This window comes from Jaculus jaculus, chromosome 5 (genome assembly GCF_020740685.1).
Source record: "Jaculus jaculus isolate mJacJac1 chromosome 5, mJacJac1.mat.Y.cur, whole genome shotgun sequence".
Classification (NCBI taxonomy): domain Eukaryota; kingdom Metazoa; phylum Chordata; class Mammalia; order Rodentia; family Dipodidae; genus Jaculus; species Jaculus jaculus.
The window spans coordinates 36,999,937-37,012,081 of record NC_059106.1 but is presented as its reverse complement, the minus strand read 5'-3'; the positions used below and the strand labels follow the sequence as shown (position 1 = coordinate 37,012,081).

At 52.9% G+C, this 12,145-nt stretch overlaps 2 protein-coding genes across 3 annotated transcripts; both read right to left on the bottom strand.

The window, feature by feature from the left end:
* Positions 1 to 348: 348 nt before the first annotated feature.
* On the bottom strand, positions 349 to 3,739 carry Tas1r3 (taste 1 receptor member 3). The gene is made up of 6 exons (XM_004657761.2): positions 3,549 to 3,739; positions 3,139 to 3,439; positions 2,231 to 3,034; positions 1,920 to 2,117; positions 1,693 to 1,810; positions 349 to 1,505 (listed from the first exon to the last, which is right to left on the bottom strand). Exons 1-6 carry the CDS (start codon positions 3,737 to 3,739, stop codon positions 541 to 543), a joined length of 2,577 nt encoding a protein of 858 aa, XP_004657818.2. The 3' UTR covers positions 349 to 540.
* A 3,259-nt stretch (positions 3,740 to 6,998) lies between these two features.
* On the bottom strand, positions 6,999 to 12,061 carry LOC101609283 (ceramide-1-phosphate transfer protein). Of its 2 annotated transcripts, XM_004657762.2 has the most exons (4): positions 11,833 to 12,061; positions 11,426 to 11,646; positions 8,943 to 9,077; positions 6,999 to 8,685 (listed from the first exon to the last, which is right to left on the bottom strand). In XM_004657762.2, the coding sequence occupies exons 3-4, from the start codon at positions 9,062 to 9,064 to the stop codon at positions 8,163 to 8,165; spliced, it is 645 nt and encodes a 214-aa protein (XP_004657819.1). In that variant the 5' UTR covers positions 9,065 to 9,077; positions 11,426 to 11,646; positions 11,833 to 12,061; the 3' UTR covers positions 6,999 to 8,162. The 2 variants fall into 2 exon arrangements, with proteins under 2 accessions (XP_004657819.1, XP_045007108.1); XM_045151173.1 differs by having other exon boundaries at positions 8,943 to 9,144; positions 11,426 to 12,061.
* Positions 12,062 to 12,145: the final 84 nt, after the last annotated feature.

The following is a 12,145-nucleotide window of genomic DNA, read 5'->3' as shown; positions in this document are numbered from 1 at the left end:
GCTGACCCCCACCTCTGCCTGGTCTCTGTCCAAGGTTCTGGTTGTGGCATAGTTCCTTCTGGCTGGGACTGGGCAGGAGGGAAGAAAGCTAGGTGTCGCCCCCTGCTGATTGGGTCTCTGCTGTTGGCTTCTGCTCTGTCTTCTACACTTCTGTGTCCACCTTCCAATCTTAGGGTGCCTGGACAGGGTGCCAGGTGATGACCCCAACCTGGGCATGGCCAGGCAAGTGGTGCCTTCTGGCATAGTAGACCTAGGACTTCCCTGAATTTGGGATCTGGCCATGGGGTCCCAAGGAAACGTGTGCCACCCTCCATGACAATGGGACCTATACAAAGGTCAAGGATGTCTTTGATGGGGAGGTAGAGTCACAGGGCCCTTCCTGGATACTGAAGGTCTAGGGGTCAGTGTGAGGTCAAGGTCAGTGGGCAACTTGGGGGGAGTCAGAGTTTATAGCTAGACAGTCTCAAGTGAGAAGGTTATTGGGTTGGAGGCTGTCTACTAGGGTCACGGTCATTGGTGGTGAGGTCATTGTATCAGGGGTCATTCACTGTGTCCCTGAGTCCCATCCCTGCCCCCATCACTGCTCCCATCTCCCTCAGCCCTGTGGCCACCTCCAAGGAAGAATTCCCAGGTGTTGAGCTTTGGCAGCCACAGAAGCAAGTAGCACTTGGGCAGGTGGAAGGTGGCCAGGATACCCAGAGCACAGAGCAGGATGGCACCCATCTGTACTGCTGGCTGGTAGGTCACCTGCACATTAGCCAGGATGGGCACAAAAGAGACCCAGATGATGAAGTAGGACAGCATGGCAAAGGTGATGCCTCGGGCACGATTGTAGCGGCCAGGTTGGCTCTGCACCAGGAAGGTGCCTAGGAAGCAGAGGAAGGCCAGTGTGGCATTGGTGATATGCACCAGACCCAGGCTGACCCAGGAATGCATATGGCAGTGCTCCAGTGTCTCTGTGGGCAGGACCTGTTGGTCTTTCACCATCACTGGTGGGAAAGCTGCCAGATACCAGGCACATAGTGCTGCTTCCACAAGGATAGCCAACAGTACCACCAGCCAAGCCCAGGGTCTCTGCAGGTAGGCACACAGCCAGGTTGCCCAGTTCAGTGGCAGCTCAGACTCCACAAAGGTCTCAGCTGCCTGCAGGAAGAGTGTGCTCAGGCAGCCTGTGAGTGGGAGGTGAGCAAGTGGCTGTTGGGCCAGACAGCTGGCAGGGCTTGGCTGGCCTGGGAACAGGAGCACACTGAGGCAGAAGAGGCCCAGGCAGACCAGGCCAAAGCAGAACAGTGGTCCCCCTGAGGCCTGGACCAGTGGGCTGTTCCAGGAGTGGACAAAGAGCCCCAGGGCACCCAGGACCAGACCAAGTACCAGGCCAAGCAGCAGGAGCAGTGACAGCACAGCTGGCTCCCCCCAGGCCAGGAACTTGGGCCTGCGAGGGAAGCAGCTCGTGCTTTGCTCTGGGGACCACTGATCCGGACCACATAGGGTACAGATGAAGTTATCTGCAGGAGAAGGAGAGAAGAACCTCTGAGGGTTGATCTGGTTCTGATGGACATGGGTTCCCCAATCTGGCACCTCATGGGCTCTGGCCTCAGCACCAACCTTGGGCCCAGGGCTCAGAGGGTCCCTTCCCCAGGCTGCATGCTCCCAGACCCCACCTTTGCAGACCATCTAAAGAAGATATCTCACCTGAGTTCTGGTAGCTGCCTGCCTTGCAGTCCACGCAGTCATAGCAGCAGGAGTGGAATCCTTTCACTCTGCGCACCTGGCCATCCTTGCATTGCCGGGAACACTGGGACACTGGTACCTGAGCATGGGATCTTGGGTCAGGCTCCACTCCATCTTAGACCCAGACACAACTCCATGTCTTTACCCACCATGGCTGTGTGATGAGATCCTGTGTGTTTTATCTGTACCTGGTTTCCTGGCCAGTGCATCTTGGAGTGCTGCAGCTGAAGGCTGCCATTGAAGGTGCCCACAGTGTGCAGTACAGGTGTTGGGCTCTCCCACACCCACATTTTCAGGTCATACTCCATGTGTACACTCCCACTGGCATCAAACTGCAGTGTCAGGTTTCCAGCTTGAAAGCTCATGTTGTACATATTCTTCAGGAGCTATGGGATGGAATGGGGGAAGGAGTAGGGATGACCCATGAGCCCCTCCAGCCAAAACAACTTTGGCCTTGTCTGGTGGCTCAGTGTTCCTGCAGTGAAAACCTTACCCTCACCTGCCAGGGCTGCACAGGTTTTGTTGCAGGGCAACTTGAGGCATTGCACTGAAGGGTGTTGTGGAGGGCCTGGGCCACACTGTACACAGCCGCATAGGTGGCAAAAACCTGGTGGTTTAACTGCTCAGCCGACATGTTCAGCAATAGCCCTGATGACAGGTCCGGCAGTGAGATGTCGTCACAGTGTGGGCAGCGTGGCCCCATCACATGTTCATCCAGGTCTATTTCAGCATCCAGTGAGGCACAGAAGGCTGGGTTAGAAGCCAGGGCCAAGTGGGTCTGCACATAGTGGGGAAATTCAGGGAGCAGGTCACCCCGCTGTAGAAAGCCAAGCACTGTGCCCACTTGGGCAATTCTGGGTAGTGTCATGACCTGGTCTGAGGTTAGCCAGGAATCGCTGGCCACCCACACCTTAGGTGAGAGGCCGTAGTGGATGCTGTAGTTTAACAGTAAGTAGACAGCCTGCACAGAAGCAAACAGCACCACTACTTGCACTTTGCTCTGATTCACTTGGTGTAGTACATCTACCATTTTTTTCGGCTGCTGGTCACTGGCACGGTGCACTGTTATCAGGCCCTCGTGTGCAATGCAGATACCCCGTGCGTTGGCCAGGCCTGAAAAGATGCCCAGACCCTCCCGGCCATAGTCATCATCGCTGCCCAGGGCCGCCACCCAGTTCCATTCAAAATGCTGTAGCAGTTTCACAATCGCTTCCAGCTGCACCTTGTCACTGGGTACCGTGCGGAAGAAGGACGGGAATGTCTCCCGGTCACTCAGCCGATCCATGCTGGCGCTGTAGCTGACCTGTGGTGGCCAAAAGGCACCTCCTGATGTCAGGGCTCAATGGGCAGGACTAGTTGGCCGGGGGGGGGGGGGAAGGCGGCACAAGGAGAGGGTGGTGGGCCCACCTGTGGCATGAGGAAGAAGCTGAAGAACTTCCCAGTGATAAGAGCGAGCTCTGAGGAGTGGGGCCCGATGACAGCCAGCACACGGGGCTGGTACTGGGTGTAGTTGCAGTAGGCAGCAATGCTGCTGCTGCCTGCCTTGGCTAGGAACATGAGGCTGGGCTTCATAGTGACCACAGGCTCTAAGCATGTGTCAAAGAGGTCATAGCCCAGGTTCAGCCCAGGCAGCAGGGAGGACCTGTTGTTGATCTCCTCCACGGCCATCTTCATAGCCATCACCAGGAACAGGCCACGGGATAAAAACCTGATGCCACATGAGGCTGCAGGTGATCACTGCCTCATCTCCAACCTGGGAGCACCACCCACCTCCCCCCACAACTTGAAACTACTCCCACCTCACCCACCCTCTGTACCTCGTGCATGGGATGCCATTGGGCTGTGTCCTCTGATGAAGGGTGGTCTCCTCAGTTGAGCCCAGGGGAAAGAGCCCACCAAGCATATAGTCCCCTTGTACCCTGAACTGTCGTGACAAGCACAGGGAGGCCCCTGTACTGAGGCCTAGGGCAGCAGCCAGGCTGAGGCTCAGGACAGCGGGGCTTAGCATGGCAGCTTCCAGTAGGTAAGTAGATGGGTGTGCTGGGCTACAGTCTCAGATGTTATTAAGTTCTAGGGGATGGAGCAGATTTGCTTAGCAAAATGAGCGCCATGCTCAGCTGACCGACAAATCCCCAAGGGCCCCTTGTGCACATTGATTTTTCTCCCTCCTCTCTCTCTCTCTCTGGTTTTTGAGGTAGGATCTCATGATCTGGATGACCCAGAATTCACTGTGTAGTCTCTGGGTGCCCTAGAACTCACAGCAATCCTCCTACCTCTACGCCCCAAGTGCTGGGATTAAAGGCGTGCACCACCACACCTGGCTGACTGGCTTGCTCTCTCTCTCTCTCTCTCTCTCTCCTTTTTTTGAAATTTATTTCCAAGCAGAGATAAAAGAGAGACACAGAATGGGTACACAAGGGCTTCTAGCTGCTGCAAACTCCAGACACATGCGCCACTTTGTGCATCTGGCTTTATGTCAGTACTGGGGTATCAAACCAGGATCATTAGGCTTTGCAGGCGAGCAACTTAACCACCGAATCATCTCTCTAACCCCCACACTGGATTCTTATACCCATATTACCACTAGGCTCTCTGGCCAACAGTAACCCAATAGGCAGGCTCTGAGTGGTCACTGGCCATAGCCTTGTCACCTGCCTCTGTCCAAGCCCCTCTGCCCTCCTTCCCCATTCCTGCAGCAACCCAGTGGACTGGAAGAAAAGGGTGGTGGGGCATCTGGGGTCCTGTGGAGGGGTGAAGAGGTGACAGTGCCCTAGGCAACTTCCTATAGGCAAAGATACCTCTGGCTTCTAATTCAAGGCAGCACCATCAGTAGTTGGAGACTGAGGGGTGGTCCCTTTAGGCCTGCAGATCAGCTATGAGACAGCAGACAACTGGCCAGCCAGTGCTCTACCCTACAGCTGGGGTAGGGAGGGCTCTGTGCAGGGGCCATGGAGCTTTCTGGGAGCAGGGAAGAGCCTTTGAGGGTTGCACTATTCATGCCAGCGTTCTGACATTTTGAAGTTGGACCCATGGCTTGGTGTGCCCACTTATTGATTCCTGGCTAAAGCACTCCTGCCTTAGCAGGTGCCCCCACCTCTGAGGACAGCTCACAGCTGGTCCTGAAGGAGGGATCCATGCAAACCAGGAGGAAAGCTAATAACCAAATGGGCAGCTGCCAGGGCCAGGTGTGTTCCTGTGGGCAGTTCCCTCTTAGCATCTGCTTGGTTCCTGAGGTTGTGCCTCTTTGGCCCGGGTCTGAGGGAGTCCTCACTGAGACACCAGGTCTTTGGCAGTCAGAGGAGGCTCTTGGCCCTTGCTGGGATAGCCTGGGCAGTTTCAGTGTTGGTTTGGGCGCAGCAAGAGTTTAAGGGAGGTGGAATGTGACCTTTGCCTCTTCCCTGCTACCTTGAGGGGCACCATGATGACACTCAACCTACACATTCACACATTACAAACTTTTGTGTGGCACAGTTTGCATCTTTGCTCTCTGGCCAGTTTCTTGGAGTCATTGGCTTTGGTCAACCCAGTGTGGCCTTTGGTTTCTAGCTAGGTGTGGGCAGAGCTGGACAGGGTTTGTTGTCTAAGCAGATGAGACGGGTGGAGTGACAAGACCCAGGCTGCTTCCTCAAATCCAATCTGTAGGTTTTCCTCTTGTTCTAGACTTACCTTCCAACTCGTCTCAACTTGGGTGTTTCAATGTCTACCTTTTCTCACCTATAAAATGTGCACGCTGCACATGGTGGTACATGCCTTGAATCCCAGCATTTGGGAAGCAAAGGTAGGAGGAGCTCTGGGAGTTCAAGGCCAGCCTGGGACTAACTAGAGTGAATTACAGGTCAGCCTGGGCTAGAGTGAGACCCTGCTTTGAAAATGAACGAACAAACAAAACAACCAAAAATATGCATATCAGGACTGGAGAGATGGCTTAGCAGTTAAGGCATTTGCCCATGAAGCCAAAGGACCCAGGTTTAATTCCCCAGTACCCACGTAAACCAGATGCACAGGGTGGCACATGCATCAGGAGTTTGTTTGCAGTGGTGGAGGCTCTGGTGTGCACATTCTCTCTATTTTTGAGGTAGAGTCTCACTGTAGCCCACGCTGACCTGGAAGAATTCCCTATGTAGTCTCAGGCTGATCTTGAACTCAGGTTGATCCTCCTATCTCTTCCTCCTGAGTGCTGGGATTAAAGGTGTTCACCACCTCACCCAGCACATGCATTCTCTTTCTCCCTGTCTCTCTCTTAAATAAATAAATAAAATATTTTTTAAAATGTGCATTAACATAGGTCTTATGGGGGTGGGGAGACATGACCAAGCTAAGCTCCTGGAGACAGGTACCTCATCCAGTTCTGGCTGCTGGAAATGTTGGCCTCATCCCTCCACTGCCTTTTGAGCCTCCCTCCCACACCATGTTTTTTTCTTTGTTGTTTGTTTGTTTTGGGGTTTTTTTGGTGATTTTCGAGGTAGGCTCTCACTTTAACTCAGGCTGACCTGGAATTCACTATGGAGTCTCAGGGTGGCCTCGAACTCACGGCAATCCTCCTATCTCTGCCTCCTCCCGAGTGCTGGGATTAAAGGCGTGCGCCACCACGCCTGGCTTAAAAAAATATTTTTTTAAAAGGGGCCAGGTGTGGTGCACGATTAAAGGCATGCGCCACCACGCCTGGCTTAAAAAAATATTTTTTTAAAAGGGGCCAGGTGTGGTGCACGATTAAAGGCATGCGCCACCACGCCTGGCTTAAAAAAATATTTTTTTAAAAGGGGCCAGGTGTGGTGCACGATTAAAGGCATGCGCCACCACGCCTGGCTTAAAAAAATATTTTTTTAAAAGGGGCCAGGTGTGGTGCACGCCTTTAATCCCAGCACTCGGGAGGAGGCAGAGATAGGAGGATTGCCGTGAGTTCGAGGCCACCCTGAGACTCCATAGTGAATTCCAGGTCAGCCTGAGTTAAAGTGAGAGCCTACCTCGAAAAACAAAACAAAACAAAATTAAATTCTATTTTTCTTTGTTTATTTATTTGAGGGGGAGAGGGAGAATGGGCACACGAGGGCTTCCAGCTGCTACAAACGAATTCTAGTCGCATAAGCCACTCGTGCATCTGGCTTACGTGGGTTCTTTGGCTTTGCAGGCAAGTGCCTGACCTGCTAAGCCATCTCTTCAGCCCTCTTTTGAGCCCTTTTAGTTGGGAAGCACATGTTTTAGCCCTGTCTTTGGGGTCAGCTCCTACCCATGCTGAGTACTTCCATATTCTCCCCTCATACACTCAGTCCCATAGATGTAATTTATTTATGTTGGAAATACATATATCACAGTTCTTGAGGTAACAGGTATACCCAAAAGCTTGCATTATGCATATCAGTTATATTACTGACATTGTTCCCATGGGAGTGCCCCAGGGTTTACTATGAAGAGCCAGTGGGAGAGGCCAGGTCCCTGAGCACTGGGTATGGCCATTTGTCAGGTAGGCAAGGGGGCCCAGCTCCCCTCTGCAAGCCATGTTCTACATGAGTCTGGGCACCATGGGGTTTTGGCAGCAGGGCAGGAGATGAAAGAGGACAGAATCTCACTGGATGCTAACTGGCAAGGGTGAGAACTGGCTTGGCCAGTGGTGTTGAGCTCCCAGACCCTTGAGCTGTGCTGGGGTGCCCTGCCAGAGCACCACTTCATGGGGCCACTTGCTGTGACCCCTAAGGATTGATGCTATGCAGCAGGTGTTGTTCTAAGCCCTTTTAGGATCTTCCAGCAAAGCCTCAACTACAGGCTTGGGCTTCCAATTACCACTGCCAAGGACACAAGGGGCCCTGGTCAGTTCAGCATGCAGAAAGGCTAATAAGGAGGCAGGTAAAGGGCAGGAGGGGAGGCCCCAGTGCCCACACCATAGCCTATGGAGCCTCATTCTGCCCATAGACAACAAGTGGAATATGGAGGGGCCCCAGGCATGTGGGCCCAGGGCTGCTTATCTGGCTCCAATGTGTCCCAGATCTCAGATGGGCAGAGGACGGATACACATGGCTGGGTACATAGGGTTTGGGAAGAACCAAGCTTCAGCTCCAGGGACCCGTGACTTCACACTATTTCAGAGATTCCACACATGGGCAGTGGGGGCAATCTTGAGTTGTGGCATATATATCACCTCCCATACTCTGCCCTCCTCACTCACTTTCCCCACTTTGATGATCCCTGACAAAATACACATAGAACTCAGGCTGGGGGAAAAGCTGGGGCTGAGGTATCTCATCCTAGACCAAGAGGATGGCCAGTGCCCACCTCTCCTGGTTCAGCTGCATACCAGCTTTCCTGTCAGTTTGTGGCTCTCAACAAGCTCAGCTTGCAGGGTTAACAGAGGTACCATGAAAGCACATGGGAGTGGCCCCATGCTGCCCAAGCACAGCTCTGAGCAGGGGAAGTCTACCTCGTCTGGGCATTGGCCACTAGGGCAGGTCCAGCAGGGAGTGCTCAGCATAGAGCTTCTGGGAGATGTCATATACATGCTCAATGAAGGGCAGGGCCTCTCCCAGCATCTCTACTGCCTGGTCTGAGGACCCCACATTCATGGTCTCCAGGAAGACCTTGCGTGTAGGCAGGGCACAGAACGCCACAGTGACAGCCTGACGCACAATCCAGGAGTGGTAGGTAGCCAACGAGGCATTGTAGGCATCACTGCAAAGTGTGGAGGTGCGAGCATCCTCAGGACTGGTTCGCAGACTTTCCAGGAATAGCTGCAGCCAGTGCAGAGCACGGTGTAGGCGCAGCACAGTCCGGCAGCCTGACTTAGGGTTGCGGGAGCGGCGATCTATGTCTACCAGGTTGTTGCCCACCTCGTATGCTACCATGGACTGCAGGCTGGTGTAGTGGTCACACTGTGGGCTGCTTCGCAGGTGCTCCATGATCTGCAGCTTTGAAACCACATCCTTGGAGATGAATGAGAAGATGGTACCCAGGCTGTTCAGAAACCTATGTGAGAAAGTGGGAGCTTGAGGCTCTGTCTAGACCCTGGGCAACCAGCCTGTGAAGCAGAGGACACTAGTTTGAACATTTTGGGGCAAGCATCTACCTTAAAGCAGGGCCAGGAAGGCTGGGTGGCAACAGCCTGCTAGCTGGTCCTGTGTCCCTGTACCACATGGGATGCAGCTATCTTATGTGGGCTCTGTCCAGGAAAGCTGCCACTTTCAGCAGGACCCTCAGTGGGGAGGCAGCCCCATTGCACACACCTGACCAACCCCTTCCAGCTGGTGATGTAATGGTCCAGCAGTATCTCTCCCTCCTCAGTGAGACACTGCTTGAAGCTGACCAAGACGACTTTCAGGTTAAACTCTGTCTCCAAGTCATCCATTTTCCAACACGAGCTGAAACAGTTTTACACAGAACTTGTGATCATCTTGCTAGGTCCACTCACTCTGTGGCTCATTTTCTCTGGAGGGGGGACAGGAGGAACAGTTGAAAGAAATAGATGGAGTCCTGAAATTGCCCACTAAGAGCCCATGGCGAAGCCCTATCCTCTAACCTGAGTTCTCTCCCCAGAAACTGCATGTTCTCAAATAAACCAACCTGACCCTGCTGTGCCCTTGATGGATTCTGTACCCACAGATGTTGGCATGGCTGCTCCCTGTCATTCAGTCCAGTTAGTGCCTGACCTGGGACCATCTGGTAGGCACTGTCTGAACCAGTTGGGGGGCACTGCTACTACTTACTCATCACTTCTCCCCCTAGGGCATCCATTTCACACACTGGAGAAATGTTTCTGAGAGGTAGGAACAGTCTTGGGCACTGGTGATAAATACTTAGAGCCCACTGTGTCATGACAATATTCTGATGGGAGGTTGTACTGTAACAAAAATATGGGTTGTAAGGTAGTAGGTAATTTTGATATGGTAGGTTAGGAGACAGGGGAGGGTGAGAAGGGTGGCTGGGTAGGCTTTCTCTTCCTTGATAGGAGCTGCATCCCCAAAGCCAGAGCAGAGGCTATGGAGACGGTAGCTGGACAGATATACATGTTTGTTGTTGAAACTGTACACATTCTCACAGGGTGAGTAGACTAAAGATCTTACCACATTCAGAAGATTTCCATAAGCATTCTCATTAGCTCCAGGAAACATTCTGGAAGTGGTCCAGGAAAGAAGCCTCAAGGCAAGGCTGGGTTCTATTTGACCTGCATTCCTTTTTTTTTGGTAAGGCCTCACTCTAGCCCAGGCTGACTTGGAACTCACTATGTAGTCTCAGGATGGCCTCAAACTCATGGCTACCTCAGCCTCCTGAGTGCTAGGATTAAAGGCATGCACCACTACTCCTGGCTGGCTATTTCTGTATTCTTACAGTCATTCTACAAGCCTTCTACTGCCCACAGTTTTTTGTTTTTTAAGCACTGGGAATTACCTAGGGCCTCCTGTGAGCTAGGCAATGAGATACATCTTCAGTCCTTGAGAAAAAAAAATTTTTTTTTTTTGGTTGTAGGGCCTCCGTTTAGCCCAGGTTGACCTGCAGTTCACTATGTAGTCTCAGGGTAACCTTGAATTCACAGTGATACTCCTACCTCTAGCTCCCATATGCTGGGATTAAAGGCATGCACCACCATGCAAGGCCCCATTTTAACTTTTTTTAAAAAAATTATTTATTTGAGAGAGAGAGAGAGAGAGAGAGAGAGAGAATGAATATGGACACACAAGGACCTCCAGCCACTGCAAACTCCAGACACATGTGCCCCATTTTGCATCTGGTTTACATGGGTCCTGGGGAATTGAACTGGGGTCTTTAGGCTTTGCAGGCAAATGCCTCAACCACTAAGCCATCTCTCCATCACCCTTTATCACTTCTTTCTTTTTCTTTTTTTAAATTTTTATTTATTTAGGAATGACAGACAGAGAAAGAGAGAGAGAGAGAAAGAGGGAGAGAGAATGAATGGCGCACCAGAGCTTCCAGCCACTGCAATGAACTCCAGACGCATGCGCCACCTTGTGCATCTAGCTTACGTGGGTCCTGGGGAATTAAGCCTCGAATCAGGTCCTTAGCCTTCACAGGCAAGCGCTAAACTGCTAAGCCATCTCTCCAGCCTCTTTTATTTTACTTTTTTTTATTTTTCAAAGTAGGGTCTCACTCTAGCCCAGGTTGACCTGGAATTTACTATGTAGTCTCAGCGTGGCCTTGAACTCAAGGCAATCCTCCTACCTCTGCCTCCTGAGTGCTGCAAGATTTTATTAAGTTGCCCAGGCTGGCCTTGAACTCATTCTATAGCCCAAGCAATGCTTGAAATTTGATCTTCTGGTCTCTGGAGTAACTGGGAATATAGGCTTGTGCCATTAGATCAACCTTGTTTTGAATGGGTACTTCCAAGCAACCAGATTCCACCTTCCCAAATACCTCAGCCTGGTGTCTCAAGAACCTCAGCTTGGTGTCTAGTACTCACTCTGAGATTTGGGTCACTTGTGTCCAGGACAAATATCCTAGACCTGGGGGTTACTGTGTATATTGGTTGTGGGGTCCTGCCCTTATCTCCCTACCAACAGGGCCTCAAGCACCCCAACCTCGGGACCAAGAAACTTGGGCCCATGGGCAGTCCTGCCTCTCACTCACAGGCTACATCCCATGCCCCAAGCTGCTAAAGCGGTAGTGGGGGCCAAGGGGTGCTGAGGCATCTTGCAGGCCCCACGGCTTGTACTGGATGTCTAGCACAGACCTGAGACCCTTGGGATGGGCTCACCTTGTCTTCAGGGTTCAGGGACAGCAGCACCTGGCCCTCAGGAAGATGGCGTCCACCAGAATCTTCCGGCACACTCCTCCCCTCTCTCAGGACCTGTGAGTTGTCCACTAGTCTTCGAGGTCCTTGGATTCTTTTTCTGGCCACCTTACATTATGTGGCCTGGCGTTCTCCGCAGAGATCGAACCAGAAGCCAAAAGGAAGCCGCCAGCGGCTTCTCAGCGCTGTCCGCAGTGGATTGAAAACAACAGGAAGGGAGGGCAGCTGGCCAGCTCCCGGAAGGTGATGCAGGGCACCTCTAAACCTCCCTTACGGAAGATCAGGCTGGGCAGCTAGCAGAAGGCCCCCATTCCGGCAACCCCTGGGCTACTATAGGGCAGGGCGAGTGCGGGGAGCCCCACAAGTCTCACCTGGGACGCAGGTTCAGCTGCACCGGGCTGGCGGGTATCTGCTCCAGCTGGGGGCGCAGAGAAGAGGCCAGTGGTAGAGAGGGCTGACTAGAGTTACAGCTAGAGCCCCGGAGGAGCCACGTCTTCAGCCGTCTGCTCCAGCCGTCTGCTAGGACACCTGGATTCCGCCAGGTTCCAGCCCACACGCCCTCTCCACTTCTGGAGCTTGCGGTTGGGCGAGTGCGCGGCCCGGAGCCCCGCCCCATCTCGCCCCGCCCCTCGCCGTCGCCCCGTTCCTATTGGTTAAAATCCGATTCGACCTATCGGCCAGCTT